This window comes from Procambarus clarkii, chromosome 37 (assembly GCF_040958095.1).
Source record: "Procambarus clarkii isolate CNS0578487 chromosome 37, FALCON_Pclarkii_2.0, whole genome shotgun sequence".
Classification (NCBI taxonomy): domain Eukaryota; kingdom Metazoa; phylum Arthropoda; class Malacostraca; order Decapoda; family Cambaridae; genus Procambarus; species Procambarus clarkii.
Window position 1 is genome coordinate 10,748,031 of NC_091186.1, and position 15,836 is coordinate 10,763,866.

The window sequence follows — 15,836 nt, forward strand, 5'->3', positions numbered from 1 at the left end:
ATCCTGACCGGGAAGGATTGACTGGGCGTCAGTCCTTAACTGTACGCCTCTGTTCGCCCAGTAGTGAATGGGTTAGTACTGAGTGAGCAACCATGGGTGGCGCACGGGCCTCTGGCTCCCAAACACCTGTCCGACGCGGTGTTGAAAGATCACTCTCTCTTGGTGAAATTCAGACCTTATTGCTTGAAGAACATAAGGGTCATGATATTGATGAAGCTGGGTGCAATAAGGACCTAACACAAAGGTTGGATGCAAGTGATACAGTACCCATGAGGATGATACAGCAAGTGTATCCAGTTGTAGCTCTGAGCGCCACCCTTGCCCACCTATGCTATCTCCAATTTACATAGAGGATACATAGATGAATCGTTTTCTGGGTTCAGTGATGATGCATCTGATGCAAGTAGCATAGATGAACAGTGCTAGCGGCTTCCATGGTGGTGTTTTCCATAGATATTTTCAAGAATAGCTGAATCTCTTCCAGAATGACTGACACTCTGAGAATGACTGAATCTCTTTTCAGTCAGGGTACTCAGAGCTCTTTTTCAGTACAAAGCAATATTTTTAAGATTTCCTTACAAATTGATCTTTTCCTATAATTTCTTCAAGACTTCCTTATGCTTTACAAACTTAGCTACATACCACCTACAAGTACTAAAGCCAAGGGTGTACATGAGTGTGTTATTTGCAAGCACACAGAACGAAGAAACAGGAAGCTAAAATTTGTCTGTAACTGGTGCAACGAGAGCGAAGTCGCGCTGTGCACCATGGACTACTTCATTGATTATTACTCACTTCTGAAGCACTGAGTGTGTAATACAGTGTGTTACTGTGTAAATAGTGTGTGAAACTGTACATATTGTAATTTTAGTGAATTTTTAACAAGTAATATTGCGACAATAAACATTTATTGTGGACACATTATTGAAACATGTCCAGAAATTGTCTCCTCCATGCTCGTCCAGAAATTGGCATTTCATTATATGCAATGCTGGTGGGTTTTCAAAGTCTTTTAGGTACATATATTTTCCTCTTGCTTCATAAAATATTGTAAATAGATTAATTCAGTAGTTGGGTCCTTCGTAGAAAACCTTCAAGCATTTTCTTGGTAATTGGGTAGTTAATTACATTTGGTTAATACCATGTATTAGACACCCAAGCCACACGTTTGAAAATAAGCGAAGTGACGATGTTTCGGTCTGTCCTGAACCATTATAAATTCCAGGAAGGATTAGAATGTCATCACTTGCAATATTTTCAGATGTGTACATTTGCGTGTCAAATTTTCAGCCACATTACTGTATTGTGACTTACCATCTGCATGTATTGTTGTTGTTGGCATGTGGCAAGTGAGGAGAAGGTATCTGGTGTATCATAGAGCATTATTTGCAGTTGTAGTGTGCTGCTGAATTTATCTTATTCATGGCACCTCTTGAGAGACTTGAATAACTAATATTTTTGTTGCAGTCAACAGTAGTGCCGGCCTGCTCATGTCAAGTGCCCTGGACAACAGTGTGTTTGAAAACCCCTCAAGGATCCGGCAGAGACCAACAGATCTAGCGGATGCACTTTCTCCTACATTAGATCAGTAAGTTGACCATGATCCCATCCCAGTCTTCCCTTCCTGGGCCGGCAGCTGATTGGTCTTGTAGGTGCTTTGTTTATGCCATTATATACAGTATTACTGTAATCTGGTGGTACCCTGGTCGACCCCCAAAATGTGTGTGTATTTGTGTTGGGGGACCCATTCCCCACCCCAGAATGCAAATCTGTGCTCACAACATGTTGTTTATATGTCATGAACAAAAGATTAAACTCTGTGGACTCGGCCCCAAACCTGTGGAGGAAAAGGGGGAGTAAGTTTGAGAACCTACATGACTCGCCTAAGATTGTTCCCTTAAACCTACCAGTCACCCTGCAAAGTTGGGCGAGGCTAGCCTCAAGCATCCGGCCTCCAATCTTGGACAGGCAGACATTTTCTTTTATAGATGTACCTGGTGTAGCCTGGGATAGTCTCCCCCACCCCCACCCTTTTACCCCTCTTCTTTGCCCATCGCCATATATATTCTCTCCCCCTCCCCTCTTTACCCCTCTTCCCCCTTTCCCCCCTTTCCCACCCCTTCCTCTCCCCATATTCCCTCGCATCTCCCCCATGTTTCTTTTCATCTTCCCCCTCACCCCCATCTCCCTGTTCCCTCCCCTCTTTTCCTCCCTTCTCTCCTCCTACTTCCCTGCCTGGTCACCATCTTCTATGTACAGTCTCATCATCCCCATTTTACTCACTGTAAAAAGAGAGGGAGAGGTGTCCACGATCTGGGACGTTGAACCCGTTCACTCCTAGCTACATCATCGCAGTTTAAGACGACTTGAACTGAACTTGTCTCGACAGGTACGACAAAATGAGCGAGGCAACTGCCGTGAGAACGTCGCCCGAGGTGCCTATATCGGTGGCGCAGGACAAGGTGGTGCCGGAGTATCTCAGGTTAGTTGCCAGTCCTCACTTGCAGTCTCCCAGCCTTCCATCCCTTGGCACTGTGGTTCAAGAAAATCTGTGTGTCGCAGTCTTTCCTGAACATTTGGCGGTGTTTAACCTCATTTTTGTGTTTTGACTTGAAGGAAATGCTAAGAAATTATCAAAATTCATTAGTATCTAGTTTTATTACTTTTAGCTCTTTTGTTCAATTTGATCAAATCTTTTGATCTATCAGTTCATTGAATATAATATCGTAATTACAGATAAATTATTGTTATATTATTTACTGTACTGTTTTTCATATCATAGATTTCATATTTTAATATAAATTGCTAAATACCGTGGTACTTCAAAATTGGGCTTGGGGAAAATTTATTATTATTGCATTGATGACACAGAATTTTCTTTGAACATAACAAGATAGCATTGTATTCCCCTGCGATCACTTTCCTTTGATCCCTCGTATGGGGACCTGAAGACCATTGATGCTACATACATGTGTGAGTAGTGCACCCTGGGTGGCTGGCAGTTTATGTGCACACTGTGTACACCGCGTTGTGTACGCCTCTCTATCTGTAAGCTTGCGCTAGACTCGAAAAAGAGCAGACACACTATCATTGCTAAATAATTTACTTTCTTTATTTTGCTCCCTTTTTCTCCCTGTATTATCACTCTGCCTTATTTTGTTCCTTGCTTGTGATGCATGAGACACCTATTATGGCATGCAAGAGTTATCCTTTTTGTTTTTGTATTAACAATTCAGTTGGCTTTAGTTGACGTGAAAATTTTTAAACCAGAAAAATGTGCACCTGGTGATAAGGGCAAAGTAAATGGTGACTATTTTCTGTGCGCTTTAGTTACGAAACCCTGCAGTCGGCCGATACAGCCCCTGACCGTCGGCTGATTCAGTCCCCTCTACCCTCGACTGATACGGTCCCCTCTACCCTCGGCTGATACGGTCCCCTCTACCCTCGGCTGATACGGTCCCCTCTACTCTCGGCTGATACTGTCCCCTCTACTCTCGGCTGATACTGTCCCCTCTACCCTCGGCTGATACGGTCCCCTCTATGCTCGGTTGATACGGTCCCCTCTACCCTCGGTTGATATGGTCCCCTCTACCCTCGGTTGATACGGTCCCCTCTACCCTAGACTGATACGGTCCCCTCTACCCTCGACTGACACGGTCCCCTCTACATTCGACTGATGCGGTCCCCTCTACTCTCGGCTGATACGGTCCCCTCTACCCTCGGTTCATACGGTCCCTCTACTCTCGGCTGATACGGTCCCCTCTACCCTCGGTTCATACGGTCCCCTCTACTCTCGGCTGATACGGTCCCCTCTACCCTCGGTTGATACGGTTCCCTCTACTCTCGGCTGATACTGTCCCCTCTACCCTCGGCTGATACGGTCCCCTCTACTCTCGGCTGATACGGTCCCCTCTACCCTCGGTTGATATGGTCCCCTCTACCCTCGGTTGATACGGTCCCCTCTACTCTCGGCTGATACGGTCCCCTCTACCCTCGGCTGATACGGTCCCCTCTACTCTCGGCTGATACTGTCCCCTCTACTCTCGGCTGATACGGTCCCCTCTACCCTCGGCTGATATGGTCCCCTCTACCCTCGGCTGATATGGTCCCCTCTACCCTCGGCTGATACGGTCCCCTCTACCCTCGGCTGATACGGTCCCCTCTACCCTCGGCTGATACGGTCCCCTCTACCCTCGGCTGATACGGTCCCCTCTACCCTCAGCTGATACGGTCCCCTCTACCCTCGGCTGATATGGTCCCCCTCTACCCTCGGCTGATACAGTCCCCTCTACCCTCGGCTGATACGGTCCCCTCTACCCTCGGCTGATACGGTCCCCCTCTACCCTCGGCTGATACGGTCCCCTCTACCCTCGGCTGATACGGTCCCCTCTACCCTCGGCTGATACGGTCCCCCTCTACCCTCGGCTGATACGGTCCCCCTCTACCCTCGGCTGATACGGTCCCCTCTACCCTCGGCTGATACGGTCCCCCTCTACTCTCGACTGATACGGGCCCCTCTACCCTCGGCTGATACGGGCCCATCTACTCTCGGCTGATACGGGCCCCTCTACCCTCGGCTGATACGGGCCCATCTACTCTCGACTGATACGGGCCCCTCTACCCTCGGCTGATACGGGCCCATCTACTCTCGACTGATACGGGCCCCTCTACCCTCGGCTGATACGGGCCCATCTACTCTCGACTGATACGGGCCCCTCTACCCTCGGCTGATATGGTCCCCCTCTACCCTCGGCTGATACAGTCCCCTCTACCCTCGGCTGATACGGTCCCCTCTACCCTTGGCTGATACGGGCCCATCAACTCTCGACTGATACGGGCCCCTCTCCCCTTGGCAGATGCAGTCCCCTCTACCTTTGATTGATATGGTCTCCTCTACCCTCGGCTGATACGGTCCCCCTCTACCCTCGGCTGATACGGTCCCCTCTACCCTCGGCTGATACGGGCCCCTCTACCCTCGGCTGATACGGGCCCATCTACTCTCGGCTGATACGGGCCCCTCTACCCTCGGCTGATACGGTCCCATCTACTCTCGACTGATACGGGCCCCTCTACCCTTGGCTGATACGGGCCCATCTACTCTCGACTGATACGGGCCCCTCTACCCTCGGCTGATATGGTCCCCCTCTACCCTCGGCTGATACAGTCCCCTCTACCCTCGGCTGATACGGTCCCCTCTACCCTTGGCTGATACGGGCCCATCTACTCTCGACTGATACGGGCCCCTCTCCCCTTGGCAGATGCAGTCCCCTCTACCTTTGATTGATATGGTCTCCTCTACCCTCGGCTGATACAGTCCCCTCTACCCTCGGCTGATACGGTCCCCTCTACCCTTGGCTGATACGGGCCCATCTACTCTCGACTGATACGGGCCCCTCTCCCCTTGGCAGATGCAGTCCCCTCTACCTTTGATTGATATGGTCTCCTCTACCCTCGGCTGATATGGTCTCCTCTACCCTCGGCTGATACGGTCCCCCTCTACCCTCGGCTGATACGGTCCCCTCTACCCTCGGCTGATACGGGCCCCTCTACCCTCGGCTGATACGGGCCCATCTACTCTCGACTGATACGGGCCCCTCTACCCTTGGCTGATACGGGCCCATCTACTCTCGACTGATACGGGCCCCTCTACCCTCGGCTGATACGGGCCCATCTACTCTCGACTGATACGGGCCCCTCTACCCTTGGCTGATACGGGCCCATCTACTCTCGACTGATACGGGCCCCTCTCCCCTTGGCAGATGCAGTCCCCTCTACCTTTGATTGATATGGTCTCCTCTACCCTCGGCTGATGCAGTCCCATCTACCTTCGACTGATACGGTCTTCTTAACCCTCGGCTGATACATGACAGAATTGACTTTGGTCACAAAACTCTTAACTTGAGAACTGCTGCTCTTCTATTTGCTGTCATCGAATTTAGTTGTATACCACGTTCAGTTCTTCCCATTGCAGAGCCAAGATAATTTTCTTATTACAATCCAATGTCTGGTGAGTGTTTAGGAGATTCGTACATTGGCAACCTGTAGCAGTCGCCACAAGCAATGGTCAAGACTTTGCTTAATTACTTGTTAACAGTGCAGCCCATGTTCCGATGTTAATGCTAAGTATACTGCTTTGTAAAATATGGGAATGGTAACACTTTGGAAGTACTTTAAATGTACACCATGAGAACCCTATCTTAATTGCACTTGTATTGAGCATTAGATGGAAAGTAATGTGGGCAATGGCTCTGAAACGCCATGCGGGTTTCCTAGATTCATCAAGGATTTAAATGCTCAAGTAAGGGATCTTGATCATTTCAGCTTGGTGTGTATTTGTTGATCAGTTTACAGATCTGCAGAGCTATGAGGCCTTCTTCAACCCAGGGTTGGTGTTATTTTGGATGACCTCATTGCACTTATGTACAGTATTTGTAATCTGATTGACAAATACAGACTAGTACATCATGAGTAAGGCAAGAGGTACAGATTTCTAAAGTGGACAAGTTATTGTTCAATAATTCCTGACCTAGAGTAATAATTATGTTTCTGAGGGGAGCCCCTACGGCTCCCTGGACCTTATCGGACTAATGTACCTACCAGGGACCATGAGCCAGAACCTGGCCCCTTCAGAGAGGTTTCAGGGACCAATAGCCCTGGAAACCCCTCTTGTGGTTGGGAGTTTTCATTATCTGCCATCGAACGGGGTTAGGCACCCAGAAAGGTAGGCATAACAAAACAAATCCCACATGTTAAGAAACTAACAACAAAAACCGAACAGAGGGGTAGAACTCCCTTCAATCCCAAGGAAACATGCAAACGAACACACTACTGCCGCGTCGCTCGTCCACGCAGCCCTCCCCTTCCCCAAGAGGGGAAGGGGAGAAACCCTGGACCTCACTGCAATGGCTGCATAGCACTCCAGTTCGTAAGCTAATGTCAACCGGGACTGACGCTTCTCTGGAGCGCCCTGTGAGTACTGCCCCTGCGTGTCAGGGTTCTCTTCCCTGGGGGGTTTGGGAACCATTCCTGTAGAGGTTCTTGCTGCTCAGCATTTGCCTCGCCCTTGGGGCCAGCTGGGGCTTGGGGCCGTTGTTTGGCCCTGGGTAGGGACTGGTATTTTGCTGGTTAGGGCATCAAGGTGTTGTGTGACCTGCCACCTATGCAGTGACTGGTTCCTGTTTCCTCTGGGGACAGTGTACTTTTGTGGGAGTTTTCTTTTCTTTTTATTTTTATTTGCCTGGTGGGGGTCTGCCTAGTGTGGCTATAGTTCCACTGGTATTGTTTGGTGGCCCTCTGCTGGGCCCCTGTGATTGTACATGTCGCAGGGGTTTTCAGTGTTAGCATTCCTCCCTTGTTAGCTTTGGGTGTTAACCATTTAGCGACACCTTGCCCGGATTTCCCGTAGTCATAACCCTACGGGCCCTGGAAAACCCTGTCAGGGCTCGGTGGACCACTGGGTGTGTCTTCCGGGTTCCAACCCGTCTTGTGTGGGTTCGTTGGTTGCTGTGCCCTTGGCTCAGGGTGACAGTCGCCCCTTTTACCTCCGTCATGCTGCCTGTTGAGTCACTGACATCTTGACCTGGAGTCTTGTGAGATGTGTTCTCACAAGACTGTTCTTGTGAGAACGCTTGTTCTCCAGTACTGTTCTGATGTCCTTACTATTTGGAGTACAGGCGGCATCTGGGTTGCAATCTTGGTTTAGGTTGCTGTAACGCTCTAGGTTGGTTCCCCACCCAGATGCCCCGGGGCCGCCCCATTTTGGTTAGGTGTTCTTCGCCCCTTTCCCCTCCCCGTTCCCGGCTCCTGACCATCTGCGGATTTCAGGATAGGGTTTAGTTGGTGCCGAGACTCGGGCAGTTTTGGGGGCTGCCGTTCGGGTTGGGGATGAAAGTTTTCAAGCCTGTTCCTTCTACTGAGACTTCTGAGGTCTTACCACGGGCCTTTTCTTTGCTACCTCTCCTCTGGACTCTTTCTTTTCTTTAAGGGCAGAGGGCATGGAGGACAGCTTTGCCCCCAGGGCCTTCTTTTGCGGGTTCCTGGGGCTGTGGGGGATGCCTGCTAGCAGTTCTGGGACGGTTTGCCCCTGCTTGGGTTTTCTGCTTCTGGGCGGGGTTTTTTGTCCCTCTCGTCTACTAACTTCCCACATTTGCTGGCATATTTTCGGATCTCTTGCATTGGGCGCGGTTCCTTTGTTTTGGTGGCCATTTTCTTTCTGCGGGTTGCTTCCCCGCCTGGCCACTGGGGCGGCGCTGCGGCTTGTTTACCTGTGGCTGGGTGTGCGAGCTTGCGTTTTCGGTGAGTTTTTCACCTTCGAGAGTTTTATCCTCCCGTTGCCGTTTCTTTGCTTTTTCAGGTTTATCCAGTCCAAAGATGATCTTCTGCGAATGCGCTAGGAGAAGTGCTGCAACAAGCTAGGTTGATTGCTCATCCGGATGTCTCGAGGCTGCCCCGTTTTGCCTATAGGGACCCAGACTTGGGGGTGCAGGTTGGTGAGGACTTGCGCTCTCGTGGCCTCTTGGCTTCAGCTTTGCGTTTCTTTTCCCTCCTGGAGCTGTCTTTGGACTGGCTTGAGGAGGATGTGGGGATGCTGGGGGCCGTTCCTGGTGCATTGGGCTCGGCGGCTCGCTCATCGGCTCGCCCGTCGAACCCTTGCCTTGTTGAACCTTTTTGTGCCGATCCTGCGGGATGTGCTTTCACAGTTTTAGGCTTCCCGGCTCATGTGTCGGCAGGCAGTGCTTGTCTCCTCTCTGGAATCTGCCTGGGCCTTGGCTCTTAGGATGTCTTCTCCTTTTGCCCCCTGCTATTTGCTGACTCTGCAGTGGTGCAGTTTTTGCAGGCTGCCTCGGCTAGTTGTCGTCCTATATCCGACTTGTTCGTTCTTCAGCCCTCGCTTGATGTGTTCATAGACGTGTTGTCTCTCGACTGGGGCTTTGTGACCAGTGCTCTCCAAGCAGGCCAGGGGTGGTGGGGTCCGTCCTTCTGTCGGGCCCATAGCACGGTGCGGGAGTTCGCTGTGGTGTGGTTTGCTCTGTGGAGGATTAGAGTCGCCCGCAGATCGACGATCCAGCTCCATTCGGACTGCTTCCCGGTGGTTCATTGCCTGAACCGAGGGAATTCGATGCGGTCCTTGGCTCTATGGTGCTGGTCGCTTCGAGTGACTCGTCTGCTGAGTTCTCGGTGTTTGGATGTTCTGGCGGTTCACGTTCGGGGTGTGTCCAACGTCTTGGCGGACGGCCTGCCTCGTTTCGTTCCCCTGTCCACGGAATGGACGGTCGATACCAACTCCTTCCGTTGGCTTTGCTAGACGTTCGGGCTCCTGGAGGTGAACCTCTTCGCATTGGCGTGGTTGCGGCGCCTTTCCCTGACTACAAGGCCGTCGGAGTCGATGCCTTTCGGCAGGACTGGTCAAGGTGGGGAAAGACTGTACCTCTTTCCCCCAGTTCATCTGTTGCTCCAGGTCTTGATTCGCTTGGATATGTACCAAGGGAGAATAGTCCTCTTGGCCCCCATGATGGCCGGCCCAGCCGTGCTTTTAGGCGCTGCTTGCTCGGTGTCCGAACCCGGAAGTTTTCCCGCGGCTCAATCTCTTCCAGCAGATCGGACCGGTGTGTCACATGGCTGGTTCGATCTTCTCTTCAAGTCTTCGCGTATAGTATTTCTGACTAGAGTTTATCATCATCTTTATTGTGATAAGGTGGCTTCCTTGTTAGTGTCCCACCTGCGAGCTTCATCTCAGCGGCAGTATGAAGTTTCCTGGCGGTCCTTCCGGTTCTTTTTTATCTTTGTCGTTGTGCTTTGCTTTTGGTTAGGTGGTGTTGTCCTTTCTCTCTTGGTTGTTCCAGGACCATCATCTTATGCCGAATACTGTCGCCTCGTGTCGTGCGGGACTGGTGGAGCCGCTTCAGCTTGCTTTCGGTATTGATGTTACTTCTGATGTTTCACAAGCTGTTTCATGCGTTGTTTCACCTCCGGCCTGCTCATGCGCTTCCTGAGCCGTCCTGGTCATTGGACAGAGTGCTCTCCTTTCTCTCTTCTCCTCAGTTGGCCTCTGGAGGTCAGGTCGGGTCTGGAGCTTCATGTTCTCCTCTGGCACAGGGGTTTCTGTTCTTTCAGTCGTGGTGATAGGTTTCTTCGTCTACACCCATCTCCATCTTTTCTGGCAAAGAATGAGATGGCTGGTTTTGGGAGGGGTCCTTGGATTGTTGATGCTTGGTTGGTCAGGATGGGGGTGCATCATCCTTTTTGTCTGGTTGCGGCCCTCTGCCGTTTTTTGCGTGTCACAGCTTCTGTGTCCGGGGACGCGCTTTGGGTTGATCCGGTTTCCCTCCTTCCCTGTTCGTGGGTGCGGGTCTTACCACGCTGCAAAAGTTTGACTTTTTGGTGAATTGACTGAAGTTATAGCCCAATTCCTTACCAAGATTGACTTTGTTGGCACTTACCTGGGTTAGCTCAGAAGTCACCTTTTCCTGCTGAAGGTTGTGTTGTGTCGGACATTGTGTTGTCCGACTGCTCATGAGGACTTGAGGACTTGCAAATAATACTCGTGCACGTGTGACTATCAAAGCTCCCGCTTGGTGGGTAAGTGTTAGTAATTATGTATGCACCAAGGTTGTAGTTCCTGTATACCTTACTGTATTTATATTGACATTGTTTAAGACGTGTCATCTGTACACGGGTCCAGCGTCAGTGTTGGCATGGGTTCAGGATAAAGCAGTTATAGTATTATAAATAGCAGCATGAAACTCATTATGTAGTATCAAAGATGTTTTTGTGAAGGTGTGTAATGAAAGGCAGGCTGTTGAAACTGCATGTCCAAGTGTTAGGCTATGTACGTAACTGTGTATACAAATTATACATGGTTGAAATGTGTGGAATGTTGGTGCAAGCTATTTCTGGGGGGGAGCCCCATCGGCTTCCTGGAGCTTATCCAGGCTGATATGCTTATGTCAGACTTTGGCATGAGTCATGTGTATGGAGTTCTGTGAGCCTACTGGGGACCATGAGTCAGAACCTGGCCCCCTCAGAAAGGCATGGGGAGCAATGGCCTATAGAAACCCCCCGTGTTGTTGGAAGCATTCTATGTCTGCCATCAACCAGATCAGGCACCCAGAAAGGTAAGCGTCCCAAAACAAACCCCTATTCTGGTGAAAATTGCTACCAAAAGGCAAACAAATGGATAGAACTCCCCAAAAAGAAACGAGCAAACGAGCATGACGTCGCACATCGCCACGCAGCTGTCTGCGCAACTCCCCCCCTCCCAGGGAGGGGGAAGGGGGAGCCCCAGACCCTTGCCCAGCTATCCACCCTTCAGTTTTAAGGCTGATGCTAGAGGCAGAGGTGATGTGATCTGGTTCCAGTGATTTTTCAGCACTGCTTTGAGTGTGGTGGCTGTCTTCCAGGGGTGCGAGAGCCAGGAGTTATTCTACATTACTCGGACTGCATGCGCTTAGGGTTCCCTTCCCTAGGTGCCCTGTAAGTTCTGCCCTTGGGGCTTTGGATTACCTTCCACAAATTCCTTGGGTCCTGCCTCTGCTGGGCTGTTTCACTGCTCGTTTTTTCGGCCGCCCTTTGGGTGCTCAGGTATTTAGTCTCTCTTGTTTCCCTAAGGGTAAGAGGCAATTTGCACTGGTATGGGGTGAAGGGTGCTGCACAGCTTGTTTTCACTATTCATAGCGGCCGGCTCTGTTCCTTTGGGTATGTTGTCCTCTTGCGGGGTTTTGTTTTTCTTTTTGTTTGTGCCTTGGGGGGGGGGGTCGGGGGTCTGCCTTGCTTGCCCCTTGGTATCTGACCTAATGTTTTTTTCTGGTGGTGTCCCCTGCTAGGGTCCCCCGTGAGAGTTCACATCCCGGGGGTTCAGTTTTTAGAAGGTTGTTTGATAGACTTGGGCGCTGGTTAGCAGTACCCTTTCTGGGCTTCCCTGAGCGTGAGTTCCATTTCAGGACCCTGGGAATCCCCATGGGGGCGCGTGGGTTTGATGAATGTGACCCGAGTCCCTCCTCACCTTGTGCGAGGAGGGACATCTGTCATCTTCCGGTGAGGCTTACCTCTGGTCCTTTTAGGAGTCGTTGGTCCACTTCTGTGCTTTTTGGTTTTCGAGACTTTCTCTTTCTTTTGTCATTATATCTTCTCTCTGTGGTCTATCTAGGCAATACTATTATTTTGCAATACTCCTTGTTGGCACCCTCAATGCTGGGCGAGATTGTGTGGTTATGACCTCAATGTGTCCTGCGCATGCACCGTGGGAGTTTTTTTTTTTTTTTTTTTGTGGACGGTGTACACAAGCACTGGTGTTCCACGTCCTTGTTCTCTCGGGTGCTTCACCTCTCTCACTCCTCTCGTCTCTCCAGTCCGTGCCCTGTAGATGCTGGGGGTGTTCTGGATGGCCACTCAGGGGAGGATGCTGGGTTTTCCCTGCATATGGGTGTGGGGCGCCTCCTTTGCCTCTACCCTACTCTTCTCCTGGAGGTGCAGCTCTGGCCTTCTTCCTCTGGCAGTGCTTCCGGACTCCTCTCGGCTACTTTGTGTCATGACACGTTTGTGCCTACGTTCTGCAGGCGAGTTTATGCGGTCTGGCGTCTTTCGGCTAGGTGCTGGTTCGTGGCTACGCATTTACTAACATTAGAACTAAGGTGACTGTAGAGGGCCTATTGGCCCATACGAGGCAGTTTCTATTTATAACCAACCGGTCCCACTCATATGCATGTTCTTCACATGCTTGGATCAATCAAGGGGCCCCACCTTCGCCATGTTACAAGGTAAATTGGTGGAGGTAAATGTTATGGGGTAAATGTTACACTGGGTCAGAGTGCTCTTGAGAGGACATTTTGCTGTGGCTTGATACTGGGGATCCGTGTTGGAGTTTGGTTGTGGCGTTTTGTTTGGCCCTGGCGTGCTTCTTCCTGGGGCCTTCCTTGTTCGTCTGCATTGTTTGTTATACGGTGGGTCATGGCCTCGTTTTTCATGGTCTTATCTGGGTCACTCATTCCTTGCCCATCTTGCAGTGCCTGGCTTAGCCCTGCCATATACATTAGATTCTCTGTGCTCACCTAGTTGTCCTTACCTAGCTGTGCTGGCGGGGGTTGAGCTCTGGCTCTTTGGTCCCACCTCTCGGCTGTCATTCGCCTGACAGACATGGCCTCTGTGTTGTTGGTCCTGTCCCTTTCATTCCTATTGCTGCCTGTCTTCCTCATTCCTTGTCTTCTTTCTACGCTCGTGTCCCTCGCTGCTGGTGCTGGGGCTGTTTTTCTAGCCCGTATGGCTTGTTCTCCTGTATCCGCTTCAGGTCAATTGACCTGTGGGATAATATGTGAGGGGTAGTTGGATTGTTTTGCATGTGGGTTCCTCATCAGGGCTTGACATCTGCAAGAAGCCCTGTACAAGTTAGTTTACGCTTGTTTGTGTTGTGCTACCTAAGTGTCAAGGGAAGTAATAGTTCTGGTGTTACCTCGCCCCTCTCGTTACACCTTGTTGTGTGGTTTAGTATATGCTTCTTGACACCTACTGCTGCCTTGCAGTTGCCTTGCGGTGTATCCGGGGCTTGGCGTCCCCGCTGCCCGGTCGTCGACCAGGCCTCCTCGTTGATGGATTGGTCGCCCATTCTGTTTGACGTGGCTGCGCCAGCCTGATGTATTACTTACAGCCTGGTTGTTCAGATATCCGTTGGAGGTGTTGATCCAGTTCTTTCTTGGTCACTCTGAAGGGTCAGCCTGTTTTGCCCCTTGTGTGTCGTGGTGGCGTGTTGAACAGTCTTGGGCCTCGGATGTTGCTGGGATTCTCTCTGAGTAGGGAACTAGATTGGACTTTCTAATTGTTCAGTTCCCTGTTTTTTGCGCTGCCTCTATATTTGGTTAATTCCCGGCTTGCCAGGTTTGGGTGTTTGGTTTCCTGGCTTACCCTGCTAGTTGGCATTTTCCGAATCTTACGTTGTCACTTTTCACGAGTTTCACATCGGGACCACAGTGTCTCTGATCTCCTTGCGAGCTCGCTGGCATTGAGAAGTTTCTGAATGGCAGACGTTCCTTCTCATTCCTTGCCGGCTTGGGTTCCGGCTCTGCTTGCTCGGTGGTCGCACCCGAGGTTTTCCCGCGGCTCCGCCTTTTCCTCTGCTCGATCGGTCCATGGCGGGGCTGGTACAGTTTTGCCTTGAGTATCTCACCGTCTGTTGGTGGTCAGGTGGCTTCATTCATGGTGTCCCACCTGCGGGCTTCATCTTGGCGGCGGTGTGGGGTTTTCTTTGGCAGTCCTTCCTTTTTCTTTCTGTCCCTTTGTCGGTTTGCTATGTTTTCTTGGCATGGTCTGGTCTTTCTCTTGTGTGGAGGTTTGGGACCGTCGTCTTGCCACATACTGTTGCCTTGTCTCGTGCAGCGTTGGCAGAGCCGCTCCGGGTTTCTTCAGTTTTGGAAGTTGCCTCTGCACCGCTTCGCGAGCCGGCCTACTTCACCTCCGCCCTACTCTTGCGCCGCTTGAGCCGTCCTGGTTCTTGGATTACGTGCTGTTTTCTCTTCTCCTCAGTTTGTGGTGGCCTCTTCGGTTCCGAGTTGTTTTCCAAGACTCTCTTTTTTTTTGTTGGAGTTGGCCTCTGGGGGTGAGGTTGGAGTGCTTCCTGCCCTCCTCCGGTGCCTGGGTTTTGGCTCTTTTGGTTCTCCCTGATAGGTTTGTTCGCTTGTGGCTGTCTCCTTCTTCTCTGGCGAAGATTGGCACGGCGGCTTTCTGGAGGGGTCCTTGGGTTGTTTGATGCTTGGTTGGTCTGGCCGGGATGCGTCGTGTCTTGTGTTCGGTTGCGGCACTGTGCCGTGCATTGCGTACCGTGGCTGCCGTGACCAGGGTTGCGCTTTGGGTTGTTCAGAGTTCCCCTCTTCCCTGTTCTGGGGTGTGGTTCTCTTGGGTCGTCCGTGGGGCGGTTCCGTCCTGCCAGCCTGCTGTCTGTCCCCGTGCCCATGTCGTTCATTGGTTGACTCTGCATTCCTTCGTTGATGTTCCTGGGCCTTGTCGGGCCTATGTGGCCTTGGGTTGGGGGTTGAAGTTTTTGTCTCCGCTTCGCGTTAGGGGTGTGTGTCTTCCGCCTCCCGAATTAGGTCCCTCTTGTTTTCATCTTTGGGTAGGTAGCTCTGGGGAGCCGACGGGGCTCCCCCCAGAAAACCAGCGTTGAATGTAATGAAACGCCATTTTCTGGGTGAGACCCGGAAGCTCCCCAACATTCCTCCCTCCCTCCAGTCGGCATTTTTTTTTTTTTTTTGCCTTTTGACATCCAAACCTCAGAACTGAAGGGTTGATAGCCAGCGCGAGGGTCTGGGGCTCCCCTTTCCCCTCCCGGGGAGGGGGGAGCTGCGCAGACAGCGGTGACGTGTGACGTCATGCGACATCATGCTCGTTTGCTTGTTTGTTTTGGGGGAGTTCTAGCCACGTCTTCGGCCTTTGGCAGCAATTTTCACCAGAATAGGGGTTTGTTTTGGGACGCTTACCTTTCTGGGGTCCTGATCCAGTCAATGGCAGACATAGAATGCTTCCAACCACATGGGAGTTTCTATAGCCCATTGCTCCCCATGCCTCTATGAGGGGGGCCAGGTTCTGGCTTATGGTCCTTGGTAGGCCCACAGAACTCCATATACATGACTGATGCCAAAGTCTGACATTAGCATATCAACCTGGATAAGCTCCGGGAGCCTCCATGGTCTCACCCAGAAAATGGCGTTTCATTACATTCAACGCTGATTTTTTTATTTTGCATTTTAATGAACTCATTAGAGCTGGAATTCAAATATGAAATATTCCATATAGCTTGTCCCAGCAATGTTGTTAACAGGCTGTTCATCCCATGCAAGACTGGAGTCTATAGG

The 15,836-nt window shown here is 51.0% G+C and overlaps 1 protein-coding gene across 11 annotated transcripts in view; it reads left to right on the forward strand.

Annotated features, from left to right (window-relative positions):
- The window catches only part of Crag (DENN domain-containing protein Crag), a 137,389-nt gene that overhangs the window by 81,633 nt on the left and 39,920 nt on the right, over positions 1-15,836 (forward strand). For all 11 annotated transcript variants that reach the window (XM_045754543.2, XM_069337114.1, XM_069337118.1 and 8 more), the window contains 2 exons: positions 1,468-1,588; positions 2,390-2,482. In XM_045754543.2, the coding sequence (XP_045610499.2) occupies positions 1,468-1,588; positions 2,390-2,482 (214 nt within the window). The remainder of the gene's footprint in view (positions 1-1,467; positions 1,589-2,389; positions 2,483-15,836) is intronic.